The sequence below is a fragment of the Syngnathus scovelli genome, chromosome 12 (genome assembly GCF_024217435.2).
Source record: "Syngnathus scovelli strain Florida chromosome 12, RoL_Ssco_1.2, whole genome shotgun sequence".
In the NCBI taxonomy this organism is placed as follows: Eukaryota; Metazoa; Chordata; class Actinopteri; order Syngnathiformes; family Syngnathidae; genus Syngnathus; species Syngnathus scovelli.
In genome coordinates, this window is record NC_090858.1 from 11,483,068 (window position 1) to 11,497,362 (window position 14,295).

At 41.9% G+C, this 14,295-nt stretch overlaps 6 protein-coding genes across 14 annotated transcripts; 3 read left to right on the forward strand and 3 right to left on the reverse strand.

Annotated features, from left to right (window-relative positions):
* Positions 1-81: 81 nt before the first annotated feature.
* LOC125978814 (cytoplasmic dynein 2 light intermediate chain 1) lies at positions 82-2,905 on the reverse strand. Of its 7 annotated transcripts, none has more exons than XM_049736554.1 (13): positions 2,791-2,819; positions 2,316-2,445; positions 2,142-2,176; positions 2,002-2,071; positions 1,817-1,905; positions 1,543-1,741; positions 1,284-1,352; positions 1,130-1,207; positions 955-1,034; positions 752-822; positions 523-620; positions 367-459; positions 82-219 (listed from the first exon to the last, which is right to left on the reverse strand). In XM_049736554.1, the coding sequence occupies exons 1-13, from the start codon at positions 2,802-2,804 to the stop codon at positions 157-159; spliced, it is 1,089 nt and encodes a 362-aa protein (XP_049592511.1). In that variant the 5' UTR covers positions 2,805-2,819; the 3' UTR covers positions 82-156. The 7 variants fall into 7 exon arrangements, with proteins under 7 accessions (XP_049592511.1, XP_049592510.2, XP_049592515.1 ...); XM_049736553.2 differs by having other exon boundaries at positions 2,002-2,074; XM_049736558.2 differs by having other exon boundaries at positions 2,002-2,074; positions 2,327-2,445; positions 2,791-2,809.
* On the forward strand, positions 2,631-6,777 carry LOC137839514 (oocyte zinc finger protein XlCOF6-like). 2 transcript variants are annotated; one of them, XM_049736542.1, is made up of 3 exons: positions 2,631-2,768; positions 3,671-3,780; positions 3,949-6,777. In XM_049736542.1, the coding sequence occupies exons 2-3, from the start codon at positions 3,678-3,680 to the stop codon at positions 5,748-5,750; spliced, it is 1,905 nt and encodes a 634-aa protein (XP_049592499.1). In that variant the 5' UTR covers positions 2,631-2,768; positions 3,671-3,677; the 3' UTR covers positions 5,751-6,777. The 2 variants fall into 2 exon arrangements, with proteins under 2 accessions (XP_049592499.1, XP_049592500.1); XM_049736543.1 differs by having other exon boundaries at positions 2,755-2,890.
* Positions 6,778-6,961: 184 nt separating this feature from the next.
* LOC125978817 (cytoplasmic dynein 2 light intermediate chain 1-like) lies at positions 6,962-8,462 on the reverse strand. 2 transcript variants are annotated; one of them, XM_049736569.1, is made up of 5 exons: positions 8,335-8,462; positions 8,133-8,251; positions 7,857-7,936; positions 7,701-7,793; positions 6,962-7,550 (listed from the first exon to the last, which is right to left on the reverse strand). In XM_049736569.1, exons 1-5 carry the CDS (start codon positions 8,349-8,351, stop codon positions 7,488-7,490), a joined length of 372 nt encoding a protein of 123 aa, XP_049592526.1. In that variant the 5' UTR covers positions 8,352-8,462; the 3' UTR covers positions 6,962-7,487. The 2 variants fall into 2 exon arrangements, with proteins under 2 accessions (XP_049592526.1, XP_049592525.1); XM_049736568.1 differs by having other exon boundaries at positions 7,857-7,954.
* LOC125978813 (gastrula zinc finger protein XlCGF57.1) lies at positions 8,423-11,896 on the forward strand. Its single transcript, XM_049736546.1, has 3 exons — positions 8,423-8,562; positions 9,572-9,681; positions 9,850-11,896. Exons 2-3 carry the CDS (start codon positions 9,579-9,581, stop codon positions 11,289-11,291), a joined length of 1,545 nt encoding a protein of 514 aa, XP_049592503.1. The 5' UTR covers positions 8,423-8,562; positions 9,572-9,578; the 3' UTR covers positions 11,292-11,896.
* A 183-nt stretch (positions 11,897-12,079) lies between these two features.
* lyrm7 (LYR motif containing 7) lies at positions 12,080-13,152 on the reverse strand. The gene is made up of 5 exons (XM_049736570.2): positions 13,012-13,152; positions 12,818-12,890; positions 12,585-12,655; positions 12,431-12,512; positions 12,080-12,337 (listed from the first exon to the last, which is right to left on the reverse strand). The coding sequence occupies exons 1-5, from the start codon at positions 13,027-13,029 to the stop codon at positions 12,267-12,269; spliced, it is 315 nt and encodes a 104-aa protein (XP_049592527.1). The 5' UTR covers positions 13,030-13,152; the 3' UTR covers positions 12,080-12,266.
* Positions 13,153-13,164: 12 nt separating this feature from the next.
* On the forward strand, positions 13,165-14,270 carry hint1 (histidine triad nucleotide binding protein 1). Its single transcript, XM_049736565.1, has 3 exons — positions 13,165-13,308; positions 13,809-13,913; positions 14,012-14,270. The coding sequence occupies exons 1-3, from the start codon at positions 13,198-13,200 to the stop codon at positions 14,174-14,176; spliced, it is 381 nt and encodes a 126-aa protein (XP_049592522.1). The 5' UTR covers positions 13,165-13,197; the 3' UTR covers positions 14,177-14,270.
* The last annotated feature ends 25 nt before the right edge of the window (positions 14,271-14,295 follow it).

Sequence of the window (14,295 nt, forward strand, 5' to 3'; positions counted from 1 at the left end):
CTACTAAAATGTAACAATGATTTCCATTTTTTATACTATTAAATTTATTTTTTACCTAATCCTGTCAGTAATTCCTCAGAGTAAAAATCCAATGAGTTTATTTTTCTATTGGAAAAAAATTGAGAAATTTACAAATACAGTTTTCGAGTGGCGTTGCTATGTGTCCAGTTGCAGGCCTTTCCAGGACTTGGCTGCATTCTTTTTGTACTCTTCCAATTCCTGCAGGCAGAAAATACGTTTTTATAGTTGTATCCACTCAGAGATTATTATACAACTAAATCCGGGTATTACTTTGCACTTTTTTGTATATTTTAGCATTTTTAGGAGTGTTTTGTTGTGATTGTTTTAAATGGAAAGTGCCGTTACCTGGTCTTTCTGCGCCCGCATGGCGTCAATCTGCGGCTCGCTGTACTGCGGGTCCTTGGCTGGATCTTTTTCTTCCTTCTTCTCGCTGGTGTTCTGAACACATGGAAATTAATTGGATCAAACTATTGTCTGGAATATGACACATTGAAAGCTGACCTCAGGGGGGAAGATGCGCTCGTAGACTTTCTTCCAGAGGTCTTTGGGGTTCTTGGCGTGCAGAGAAGTGATGTCTATTTCCGTTGTAGGCGGAGAGCCTATCGCGTGTATGTGTAAAATTAGACAAATGTACCTTGACAACGTGTAGACGCAGACAGTACAATTTCATTAGGTGTGATGACGTGGAAGTGCGTGGTTAATATCGGCCACCGGAGGACGCTGTACTCACCGATTTGGCTGAAAGAGTCAGAGCCAACTGGAATGATGAGGGGCTTACTGGAGTCACACGACATTGTTTTCCTACAAATAAACAGCACAATGAACTCTAGAATATTATAATAATGTTTACATTTTTCTATAACGTTTTATTTGTTGTTTCATTATTACAGATATGACACGATGGAGAGAGAGAGTTCTGTGTGCCGTGTTCACCCTGTGTCCGCATTGAAGGCCAGATGGGAGAAGAAGCTTTTGGTCTTGGACACGAGGCTCTCCGACTTGATGCTGCTGAACTGACAACCGATAAAAAAAACACAGAAGAGGAAAGTGAAAGTGAAACATGACAACGACGCAAATGTGTCGTCGTGCGTGAGACGAGTCATCTTACAAGAAGCGAAGCGGCGTAGTAGTGAGCAACAAAACGCAACGTCTTGCAAACCACTTTCCTCTTGTCCGACGCCAATTCCTGCAACGGTACGAGCTTTTTTAAACTGTGACTCGATCCCATCTTATGGTGCCAAGTATTTTTGTGTGCGCTTTACCTGAAAGAGGTCATACTTGCTGCCGATGATGAGCAGAGGAACTGGAAAGGGGCTAATCAGCTCTCTGTCCTGTTCAAGCAACAATTATCATCATGGTGTCTCAATCGATAGCTGGCAAAAGTATGTACAAACTTGGGAAAAAGAGAAAGGCCAATTGTTGAACAGGATTGAAGATTTGAAAAGGCACATCTTCATCAACTATTTTTCACATTCTTAGTCTTCTGCAGGACAAACCATGTTGTAAGATGCGTGTGCTTACGGGAAAGTCCATGGGCAGGACACGTGCAGCAAAAGGCGCGGTCGCTGATTGTTTGGACTGCGCTCGTTTCTTGTCAACTTGTCGGGCCTGAGAAGCAGCCTGCTCCACGTGGGTCTGCGCCACCTGCAGCAATGTCTCCATCGTAGCCCACAGAGTAGACGGAGCAGACAGATCCAACACCAGGATGATGGACAGGGACCTGTGTGGCATAGATTGAATTAATGAACACACTCCATCCAGGTGGATTCAGCTGCGCATTGTATATGTGAGTTACCTGATGCTAGCAGCAGTGATGGGGATCTGCACGAGATCTGACAAGGAAGTCCCGCCTCCCAGCTCCCACAGGTGGGCTATGTCTTTGGGCTGGACATGTTACGTGACATTGGACACGTAACAGCAGAGAGGAAACAAAAGTCAAGTTTTCACGTAGTAGCTACTTCTGATTTGACAGTCACTCACCGTATTATGTCCTGTGGCTCTCCTGCCAAACGTGTACTCCAGAGCCAGAGTGGGCTTAGCTGGTTCATCCCTGCTGTGTATAACATTTAAGCACTATGACTAATTAAATGTGTTTATAATTACTCAATTTGAATACTCGCCTGTCCAGGCAACGGAGCAGAAGAGACGTTTTACCCTGTCGTAAAGAAAGATAAACATGTTGCATTTCGCCAATCACAATTAAACAGGGCTTGACATAAATGGAAAGTAAGCAGAGGAAATAAATCAACACTGAAAAAAAAAAAAAAACAAACAAACAAAAAAAAAAAACATACCCCAGCCTTACTTCCCATGAGAAAGACGGTCCTCTCCCCCACTGCTTCTCCTCGACCATCGGCGTCCTCTCCAGCATCGCTCTCCCGACTTTGGACCTCGGCGGCGGCCAAGTCCCACAACTTGTCGATGCTGGTATATGACACAAACAAACATCGCGTCACTTTATGTCCACTCCGTTGTATCGTGAAAAACGTCTTAGCACTTGGCCTTACCATGTTTTTGGCATCATCGGTCAAAAGCTAACATGTCCCTAAACAGTGACATAGCGGGACACGGAAGCGTTGCCACGACAACGGGCGCACATTGATGACGAACTTCCGCTAATACTTCGGCGATAAACTATAAATAAAGATGACCGCGTTTCGGCTCCAGACGGCCGAAAATCACCAGACTAAGAGCTATTACCATCAAATATATGCATATATATATATATATGCCATTTGAAAACTACTGTAAGTATAAAATGAAGATTACCCAAAGAGAAGCATAATCTCACTGTTGTTGCATATCGACGCATCCATTCATGATTAGTCACTAGCTTGGAGAAAACGAGCACAAAAGAAGTGGTGTTTCAGTGAGTGGTTCATTCTTTCCTTGGCAAATCGTAAATCTACATTCCGCTTTACATAGTTCACACTAGGAGACGCAACACGTTCACTGATTGATCCGTTGATGCACGTGAAGGCAATTCACTCATTGACTCGTACGGGAACGGGAAAGTCAGGACTCGTTCCCTCACTGATCCGTTCTGGCAATGAACGGGAAATGCAAATCACTCACTCACTGACTCGTTTACTCACAGATCCGTTCAGTCGATGAACAGAAGCGATGTCGCCTTCTATTCGGCTGCATCAAATAAACACTCAACCTATGTGGTGAATCAGTAACATTAGCTATACTACAACTGCAGTACAGACGTGCGAGCCGCTTTCATTAGCATGGTAGCTACCACAAGGCTAACTTTTATGATATATAGCTTGATTATTGGCATTATCGTCGAATTACAACTGTTTTTTGTCGAGTAGCTGCAAAGACTACTCTGAGCAGCGTCCTCGACGAATACTGCATCGTAAATGAGCCATCGTCATATGCTGGTTCTTGCCTGTACCGAGAGTAATAGTGATGTACCGTGGAACTTACTCAAGATTGAGTATTAGCAATGGTGGTTGCAGGCATGCATACCCCCGATTTTAAATCTCAATGCCTTCATGCACTCTACTAGATGATAACGCATAATCACGTTTGCAGGTCTGATCTACATGAAATGTCGTTTCGTGTATTGGGTCGCTTTAAGTTCACGTTTGTTTGTTTCCTTTGCAAGCCAAACATCGTTGAACAAGTGTTGTGATTGCAGTGTGAAAATGTTTGCAAGGACCACAGCAAAGTACGTGGAGGAAAAGGACCGAAGTCATCAACGACCGGAAGAGCTTTGGCTGCAGCCTTACGTTGTGTTGCGCAGAGCAGGTTAGTACACGTCTATTTTCTACTATGAATCCTCTTCCAGTGTTCATTTTAAGTAGACTTCTATCAAAATCATGTGTGATAGGCAGATTGAAGAAGTCCTTGTATAGGTTTGACCAGTTTCTCTTCAACTGTAACTTTCATTGTTAATGTGTTTGTCTTGTTTTGCAGAAAGTGAAGCTATTTGTCCGAAGCAGCAGGAGCCAGAGCGCACTCACATCAAAGAGGAAGATGTAGACATTGAGGTCCAGCACTTCAATGAACAAATGGAGCAGAAGTTTCTTTGCACCATAAAAAAGGAGGAAGAGCCGGAGCGGGATTGTAATAAAGAGGAGGGAGATGACTCCTGCGATATTAAAGAGGAGGGAGAGGACTCCTGCGACATTAAAGAGGAGGGAGAGGACTTCTGCGACATTAAAGAGGAGGGAGAAGACTTCTATGACATTAAAAAGGAAGAGGAGGAAGATGCCTGCAAGATGCCATTGATCGGTGTTCCTTTGAAGAGTTTAGATGAAGGTCAACGTGAGGTGAGCAAAGGAGCAGAGCCTCCATGCTGCAGCTCCAGTCAAAAAATGCCCAGAGAAGGTGATGGAGACCACTGTGGAGGATCACAAGCAGCTCCACCATCAGATAGCGATGACGTGTCATCACATGTTCCTGCTCCTGCTGCTGCTCATGATGATGATGAGTCTCAAAACAAACACAGGCAATGTTCTCAGTGTAGGAAATGTAGTGCTAATAACAGTGGTTTGAAACAACACATGAGAATACACACAAGAAAGGAAAACCTTTCCTGCTCAGATTGTGGCCAAAAAGTCTCTCAAAGGGAAGATTTTAAAAAGCACACAAGAATCCACACTGGCGAGAAACCTTTTTCATGCTCAGTTTGTGGCCAAAAATTCTCTCGGAGGGGAAATTTAAATAAGCACACAAGAATCCACACTGGCGAGAAACCTTTTTCATGCTCAGTTTGTGGCCAAAAATTCTCTCGGAGGGGAAATTTAAATAAGCACACAAGAATCCACACTGGTGAGAAACCTTTTTCATGCTCAGTTTGTAGCCGGAAATTCTCTGACAAGGGAGGTCTAACACTTCATACAAGAACCCACACTGGTGAGAAACCTTTTACATGCTCAGTTTGTGGCCAAAAATTCAGTCGTATGGGAAGCTTAAAAAGACATAAAAGAATCCACACTGGTGAGAAACCTTTTTCCTGCTCGGTTTGTGGCCAAACATTCTCTGAGAAGCGATATCTAACACTTCATACAAGAAGCCACACTGGTGAGAAACCTTTTTCATGCTCAGTTTGTAGCCAAAAATTCTCTCGGAGTGGACATTTAAAAAAGCACACAATAATTCACACTGGTGAGAAACCCTTTTCATGCTCACTTTGTGGCCAAAAATTCTCTGAGAAGGTAACCTTAAAAAGACATACAAGAATCCACACTCGCGAGAAACCTTATTCATGCTCAGATTGTGGCAAAAAAATCTCTCAAAGGGAATATTTAAAAACCCACACAAGAATCCACACTGGCGCCGAGAAACTATTTTCCTGCTCCGTTTGTGGCCAAAAATTCTCTTGGGGGGCGAATTTAATAAGGCACACAAGAATTCACACTGGTGAGAAACCCTTTTCATGCTCAGTTTGTGGCCAAAGATTCTCTGAGAAGGGAACCTTAAAAAGACATACAAGAATCCATACTGGTGAGAAACCTTTTTCATGCTCAATTTGTGGCCAAAGATTCTCCCAGAGGGGACATTTAAAATACCACACACAGCACACAAGAATCCACACTGGCGAAAAATCTTTTTCATGCTCAGTTTGTGGCGAAAGATTTTCAGCGAAGAGAACCTTAAAAAGCCATACTACAAGAATCCACACTGGCGAGAACCCTGTTGCCTGCTCAGTCACTTGCCAAAGAGTCTCTATTGCGAATTCCGAGTGTGTCAGGGAGATGAGCAATGATCCGTGAAGTTTTCACCTATTATTTGAGCAGACTTCATGAGTTTTTGCATCGATGATATAGTTAACTGGCCTCGGGATGATAATAATTTCGTAGTTTTCATTATACTTGGTGGCGCACTGGGTAGCACATCCGCCTCACAGTTAGGAGGGTGCCGGTTCGATTCCACCTCCGACCCTCCCTGTGTGGAGTTTGCATGTTCTCCCTGAGTCCGCGTGGGTTTTCTCCAGGCACTCCGGTTTCCTCCCATATCCCAAAAACATGCTTTACAGGCTGATTGGGCACTCCAAATTGCCCCTAGGTCTGGGTGCGAGTGTGGATGGTTATTCGTCTCTGTGCCCTGCACGCGGTTCAGGGTGTCCCCCGCCTACTGCCCGATGACCGCTGGAATAGGCTCCAGCATGCCCGCGACCCCCATGGGGACATAGCGGTACAGAAAATGGATGGATGGATGGCTGGATGGATGGATTATACTTGGTGTTAATTTTGTTTTTAGTTGTGGTCTAACAGTAAATAAATGTAATTCATACTCAGGGAAAGTTTTTATCAGTGTCTAGGGTTTAGTTTTGTTCAGCTTTTCATTTTCACGTTAAGGTTTATGCCCCCATATTCATCAAGATTTGTTAAGAAGAAAAATAAGAAGCAAGCAAGACACTTTTTCCCCCCTTGCGCTTGTGTAGCGATTCGGCCCTGCTCTCTGCACTGGAAAAAGCTAACCAATCAAGAAGGGGCCTGACACCGTATCTGAAGCGAAGTGAGACAACGACGGGGGGAAATAGAAAGTTGAGATGCACAATAATTTAAACTCTCCCCCAAAAGTGAGGCCAATTCTTTTCATTTTGCAGTGAAAATAGATGAAGCAATTTGTGTAGAAATGCTGATTGACAAAATATGAAAGTATGTGGAATGCCTTGGAATCATGAAATAAAATGAGGGAATTATACCGAATGACATTGAACAGTGTGGAATCATGTGGAGAAGTATTGAATCATATGGAATTATGTAGAATGATATTAAACAATAACCAATGATGGAATCATGTTGGTGTATTTTTAATGGCCGTTTTGGCTAATATTTCAAATTCTTTAAATTTTTGGTTTTGTTCGCACATTTCTTTTGTAATTTTCCAATTTGTCTATTGTAATATTTGTGTATTTTCATCAGTCAATAGTTTATGCCAATGCTTCTCAGAGTTGAATAGTAATTAAAGCAGACAAAAATCAATATGCCAATCAAACACAATTTAATATAATTTAATTGTACAATACAAATGAATTATGAAATTGACGATGCCTCCAGCAAAAACAACTTTTTTCCATGTAGTGGCCATGACCTTATTTGGCGTCCAAAACGCTGCACAAAAGTACCGTCGGGCAATGCTGCTACCGACTGGCTGTTTATCGGCATTGCTTGAATACTACGTCATGAATTATAATGTAGAGCACGAAGCGCGTTCATAAACAAACAGTACCGAGAAATATCTTGCTATCTGTTTGCACTGTTCAATCAAATTTAAATTGTTACTCTTTTATAGGAATTACAATTTTTTTTGTTAGTAGTGAGCACTTCCTGTACTCGCTTTACCTTCTTTTTACTACTAAAATGTAACAATGATTTCCATTTTTAGTACTATATTTATTTTTCCACCGAATCCTCTCAGTAATTCCTCAGAGTAAAAAAACAATTAGTTCATTTTTCTGTTGGAAAAAAATTGAGAAATTGACAAATAGTTTTCGAGTGGCGTTGCTATGTGTCCAGTTGCAGGCCTTTCCAGGACTTGGCTGCATTCTTTTTGTACTCTTCCAATTCCTGCAGGCAGAAAATACGTTTTTATAGTTATATCCACTCAGAGATTATTATACAACTAAATCCGGGTATTACTTTGCACTTTTTTGTACATTTTAGCATTTTTAGGAGTGTTTTGTTGTTGTGGTTGTTTTAAGTGGAAAGTGCCGTTACCTGGTCTTTCTGCGCCCGCATGGCGTCAATCTGCGGCTCGCTGTACTGCGGGTCTTTGGCTGGATCTTTTTCTTCCTTCTTCTCGCTGGTGTTCTGAAAACATGGAAATTAATTGGATCAAACTATTGTCTGGAATATGACATATTGAAAGCTGACCTCAGGGGGGAAGGTGCGCTCGTAGACTTTCTTCCAGAGGTCTTTGGGGTTCTTGGCGTGCAGAGAAGTGATGTCTATTTCTGTTGTAGGCGGAGAGCCTATCGCGTTTATTTGTAAAATTAGACAAATGTAGCTCGACAACGTGTGGACCAGTGGTTCTTAACCTGGGTTCGATCGAACCCTAGGGTTTCGGTGAATCGGCTTCAGGGGTTCGGCAGAGCTGGTATGCTATTTCGCATTAACCAAACAGAAAAAAACAACATATCCCAGCCTTACTTCCCATGAGAAAGACGGTCCTCTCCCCCACTGCTTCTCCTCGACCATCGGCGTCCTCTCCAGCATCGCTCTCCCGACTTTGGACCTCGGCGGCGGCCAAGTCCCACAACTTGTCGATGCTGGTATATGACACAAACAAACATCGCGTCACTTTATGTCCACTCCGTTGTATCGTAAAAAACGTCTTAGCACTTGGCCTTACCATGTTTTTGGCATCATCGGTCAAAAGTTAACATGTCCCTAAACAGTGACATAGCGGGACACGGAAGCGTTGCCACGACAACGGGCGCACATTGATGACGAAATTCCGCTAATTCTTCGGCGATAAACTACAAAGATCACCGCGTGTCGGCTCCAGACGGCCGAAAATCACCAGACCAAGAGCTATTATCATCAAATATATGCATACATATGCTATGTGAAAACTACTGTAAGTATAAAATGAAAATTACCCAAAGAGAAGCATAATCTCACTGTTGTTGCATATCGACGCATCCCTTCATGCTTAGTCACTACTAGTGATGGGTCTTGAGGCGTCCTGTATTGTTTCGATACATTGCCAAACTGTCGATACTGTCACTGAATGCTGACACTCGCTGGGGCTTAACAATACTACAGGCTACCCTAGTTGACAGACACGACTGACACTGATTTGATGACCTAGTATATACATTAATTAATTTAAAACAATACGTTTTCCAAATGTTTTGAAATTGTGCTTTTTGGACATAATTTCTCCCGCCGTTGAAAACACCCACTCACACGGCACAGATGAGGCTGGAGTGCAGTGTAGAGGGTCTTTTGATTGTCCCAGTGTATGACTTGGGGCTGCTCCATAATTCTTAATAACTTTGAGGATGAACCGCAAAAGATCAGATATTGTTTTAGCAGATCCATCCCGTTGACAATTTTAGCAGATCCATCCCGTTGACAATGCGCTTCCTTGACAGACTACGCTGCTCCTTCGGTCACGTGACTTTTTAAAAAAAAAAAATCATAGCAGTACAGAAGTGCGGGCCGCTTTCATTAGCATGGTAGCCACCACAAGGCTAATTTAATGATATTTAGCTTGATTATTGGCATTATCGTCGAATTACAACTGTCTTTTGTCAAGTAGCTGCAAAGGCTACTCTGAGCAGCGTCCTCGACAAATATTGGATCGCAAATGAGCCATCATCACATGCTGGTTCATGCCTGTACCGAGAGTAATACTGTACCGTGGAACTTACTCAAGATTGAGTATTAGCAATGGTGATTGCAGGCATGCCCCCGATTTTAAATCTTAATGCCTTCATGCACTCTACCAAATGATAACGCACGTTTGCTAAAACAGGGCCGATCTCATTGAAATGTCGTTTCGTTTATTGGGTCGCTTTAAGTTCACGTTTGTTTGTTACCTTTGTAAGCCAAACATCGCTAAACAAGTGTTGTGATTGCAGTGTGAAAATGTTTGCAAGGACCACAGCAAAGTACGTGGAGGAAAAGGACCGTAATCGTCAACGACTGGAAGATCTTTGGCTGCAGCCCTATGTTTTGTTGCGCAGAGCAGGTTAGTACATGTCTATTTTCTACTATGAATTCTCTCCCAGAGTTTATTTTAAGTAGAATTCTATCAAAATCATGTGTCATAGGCAGATTGACGAAGTCTTTGTTTAGGTTTAACCAGTTTCGCTTCAACTGTAACTTTCATTGTTAATGTGTTTGTCTTGTTTTGCAGAAAGTGAAGCTATTTGTCCGAAGCAGCAGGAGCCAGAGCGCACTCACATTAAAGAGGAAGATGTAGACATTGAGGTCCAGCACTTCAATGAACAAATGGAGCAGAAGTTTCTTTGCACCATAAAAGAGGAGGAAGAGCCGGAGCGGGATTGTAATAAAGAGGAGGGAGAGGACTCCTGCGACATTAAAGAGGAGGGAGAGGACTTCTGCGACATTAAAGAGGAGGGAGAAGACTTCTATGACATTAAAAAGGAAGAGGAAGAAGATGCCTGCAAGATTCCATTGATTGGTGTCCCTTTGAAGAGTTTAGATGAAGGTCAACGTGAGGTGAGCAAAGGAGCAGAGCCTCCATGCTGCAGCTCCAGTCAAAAAATGCCCAGAGCAGGTGATGGAGACCACTGTGGAGGATCACAAGCAGCTCCACCATCAGATAGCGACGACGTGTCATCACATGTTCCTGCTCCTGCTGCTGCTCATGAGGATGAGTCTCAAAACAAACACAGGCAATGTTCTCAGTGTGGGAAATGTTTTGCTAATAACAGTGGTTTGAAACAACACATGAGAATACACACAAGAAACGAAAACTTTTCCTGCTCAGATTGTGGCAAAAAATTCTCTCGAAGGAAATATTTAAAAAGGCACACAAGAATCCACACTGGTGGCGAGAAACACTTTTCCTGCTCCGATTGTGGTAAAACATTCTCTCAAAGGGAATATTTAAGAAGGCACATGAGAACCCACACTGGCGTCAAGAAACCTTTTTCATGCTCAGTTTGTGGCAAAAAATTCTCTCAGAGTGGTAGTCTAAAAGTGCACACAAGAATCCACACTAGCGAGAAACACTTTTCCTGCTCCGATTGTGGCAAAACATTCTCTCAAAGGGAATATTTAAAAAGGCACATGAGAACCCACACTGGCGTCAAGAAACCTTTTTCATGCTCAGTTTGTGGCAAAAAATTCTCTCAGGGTGGTAATCTAAAAGTGCACACAAGAATCCACACTGGCGAGAAACCTTTTTCATGCTCAGTTTGTGGCCGAAAATTCACTGACAAGGGAAGTCTAATAACTCATACAAGAATCCATACTGGTGAGAAACCTTTTTCATGCTCAGTCTGTGGCCAAAAATTCTCTCGGAGTGGACATTTAAAAGAGCACACAAGAATCCACACTGGCGAGAAACCTTATCCATGCTCAGTTTGTGGACAAAGATTCTCTTATAGTGCACGTTTAACAGAGCACACAAGAATCCACACTGGCGAGAAACCTTTTTCATGCTTAGTTTGTGGCAAAAGATTTTCAGTGAAGAAGTCCCTAAAAAGTCATACTACAAGAATCCACACTGGCGAGAACCCTGTTGCCTGCTCAGTCACTTTCCAAATAGTTTCATTGAGAATTCCGTGTGTTGGCGAGATGAGCGGATTCGTGAAGTTTTCACCTATTTGAGTAGACGTCATGAGTTTTTGCATCAATGATGATGTAGTTAAGTGGCCTTGGGGTAATAATAGTTTTGTTGTTTTCATTATACTTGGTGTTATTTTGGTTTTAGTTGAGGTATTTAACAGTAAATAAATTTAATTCATATTCAGGGCAAGTTGCTTAATTTCTATTAGTGTTTAGGGTTTATTTTGTTCAGCTTTTCATGTTCATGTTAAGGTTTTTGCCCCCATATTTGTCAAGACTTAAGAAGAAAAATCAGAAGCAAGCAAGACACTTTTTTTTTTTCTTGTGTGGCGATTCAGCCCTGCTCTCTGCACTGGAAAAAGCTAGCCAATCAAGAAGGGGTCTGACACCATATCTGAAGCGAAGTGAGACAACTACGGGGAGAAAAGAAAGCTCAGATGCACAATGATTAATTCTTTTAATTTTGCACTGAAAATAGATTAAGCAATTTGTGTAGAAATACCGAATGACAAAATATGAAAGCAAGTGGAATGCCTTGGAATCATGAAATCAAATGAGTGAATTATAACGAATGACATTGATCATTGTGGAATCGTGAAGTATTATATGGAATTATGTCGAATATTAAACAATGACGAACAATGGAATCATGTTGGTCTATTTTTAATGACTGTTTTGGCTAACATTTCAATTTTTTTTAATTTTTGGTTTTGTTCTTATATTTCTTTTGTAATTTTCCAATTTGTCTACCGTAATATTGTGTATTTTCATCAGTCAATAGTTTACTCCAATGGTTTTCAGAGTTGGATACTAATTAAAGCAGACAAAAATCAATTTAATATAATTTAATTGCACAATACAAATAAATTATGAAATGAACTTAACGATGCCTCCAGCAAAACCAACATTTTTCCATGTAGTGGCCATGACCTTATTTGGCAGCTCTTGATCCAAATGAAATGTGACAGATATGTCTCCATACGAGTCCCTTTCCTTGTTTTGTTATCAGTTGTCCTGTCATGACTTTTTTCTGGGCTGGTCACAATAGGGAACATTTTCTAATAGAAGATCCTCTCTGGGTCGAAGCACTACGAGAAAAACACCAATAAAAACATCCCCAAAATCTTTGAAAGGGCTAAGACTACAATATTTGATAACGTTGTGTGAAGACATGGACTCACAGAGTCTTCCGTTGTCAACGTGCTCCATTTGAAGGACGCCCTGGCGTAGGACTGTTTCCACATCTGAGGCCATTTGGATCATCTGGAACAGAACAACACGCGTTTAATGGTCTCAAAAGTCCTCCAACAAAGTGGCTTACTATACTTTGTTTACCTTCTGAATGTTTTCTTCTGACGATTCATGTTTATTTTTACAGAACTCCTCGTTGATTTTTGACTTTGCAGCTGTTTGAAAGAAAAAAGTTAATATACCTGATAGTTACTGTAAAAGCAGTCTTTTTTTTTTTTGGTTTACTTTCACTTCCGTAATCGAGTCGAGTCAGCACTCCTATTTTTACTCAACTATTTTTTTAAGTGTTGCTATCAAGTGACAAGTGGAAAACCGACCTGTCAGTGCTCTCTCGTCATCTTTGAACACAGCCATCCTCGTTCTGTGCAGCGACTTGAACACGCGTAAGACCTGCACGAACATCAAACATGCGTGTTGGCTGAATTAAACCTCTACCGCTTCATTCTTGCATTAAGCAAAGTCAAAAATGGTAAAATAATCGTATTTAATTGTATTAAGGTTTGCTGCTCACCTTCACGCGAGTACCCATTTTGACTTATTGGCGTTTACTTCCGCCTTCGATATGTCAAAGACCAATCAGAGCAAATGTTGCGGTGACGTTAGAAAGCAACCAATCAGTTGTCAGCGAGCTCCGCCTCTCAGAAGCGATACCGCCCTTGTCTATACGTCAGCGTGCGACTGCGCCAAGTTTGCCACCATGGCTGACGAAACAGCGAAAGCGCAGTTGGCCCAGCCTGGCGGAGACACAATATTTGGGAAAATCATACGCAAAGAAATCCCTGCGAAACTCATCTACGAGGACGACCTGGTAGGCTTTCATTGAGTATGCTCTAACGCGCACTCGCTGCACTTTTACTGCAGCGAGGCTCAAGCTAAATGAGTGCTAATGCTAGTGCAGGTTCTGCACTCATAACTGTGCCTGTGATAATTTTTTCGACTGAATATTTAGCATTAAATATGGCTGCAATAAAACCAACCATACACCGCATGCCTAATACATTTATTTACACACACAGATGTTATATAAATTGAAGATCAAAGACGTCTGAGAACATTTGATCCTTGTTTAAGTCAAATAGTTTGCATTCATATTTTCAGATATGAAAATAAAAAACTGACAAAATGTACAAGTGTTAACGTTATGTCATTTATCCTATTATTTTTCTGCAAAAATATTTTTATTGTTATTTTTTCCCCATCTAATCTTTTTTTTTGTCTAAAAAAAATTATTTTTGTATTATTCATGTAATTTATAGTTTTTTGTTTTCTATAAATTAAAATCGTCTGTTTTTATTTGTTCTGTTTCAGTGCGTGGCCTTTCCTGACATTTCCCCCCAGGCGCCAACTCACATCCTGGTGGTCCCCAAAAAGCCAATCATCCAGCTGTCAAAAGCAGAGGATGGTGATGCTGCAGTAAGGATGGATTAGATGCAGAGCATGTTATGACTTGATTGAATGCTTGTATTGTTGTTTGACTAGTGCCCTCCCCCCTTTCTCTCCCTCCCTGGCAGCTTCTGGGGCACTTGCTGATCGTGGCCAAGAAGTGCGCCGAGCAGGCGGGCTTAGCCAAAGGCTACAGGATCGTCATCAACGATGGGCCTGACGGTGGCCAGTCGGTCTACCATATCCACGTTCACGTCCTGGGGGGCCGTGGCATGAAGTGGCCCCCCGGCTGACACCTCCGCACCACAATGTGTCTTTTCCTGTGGTTGAAGTGAATGTGCTTGTTTAACTGTGGTAATAAATTTGGTTGAGAGCACTCAAAACTCAGTCTTCTTGAAACATATATTTTTTT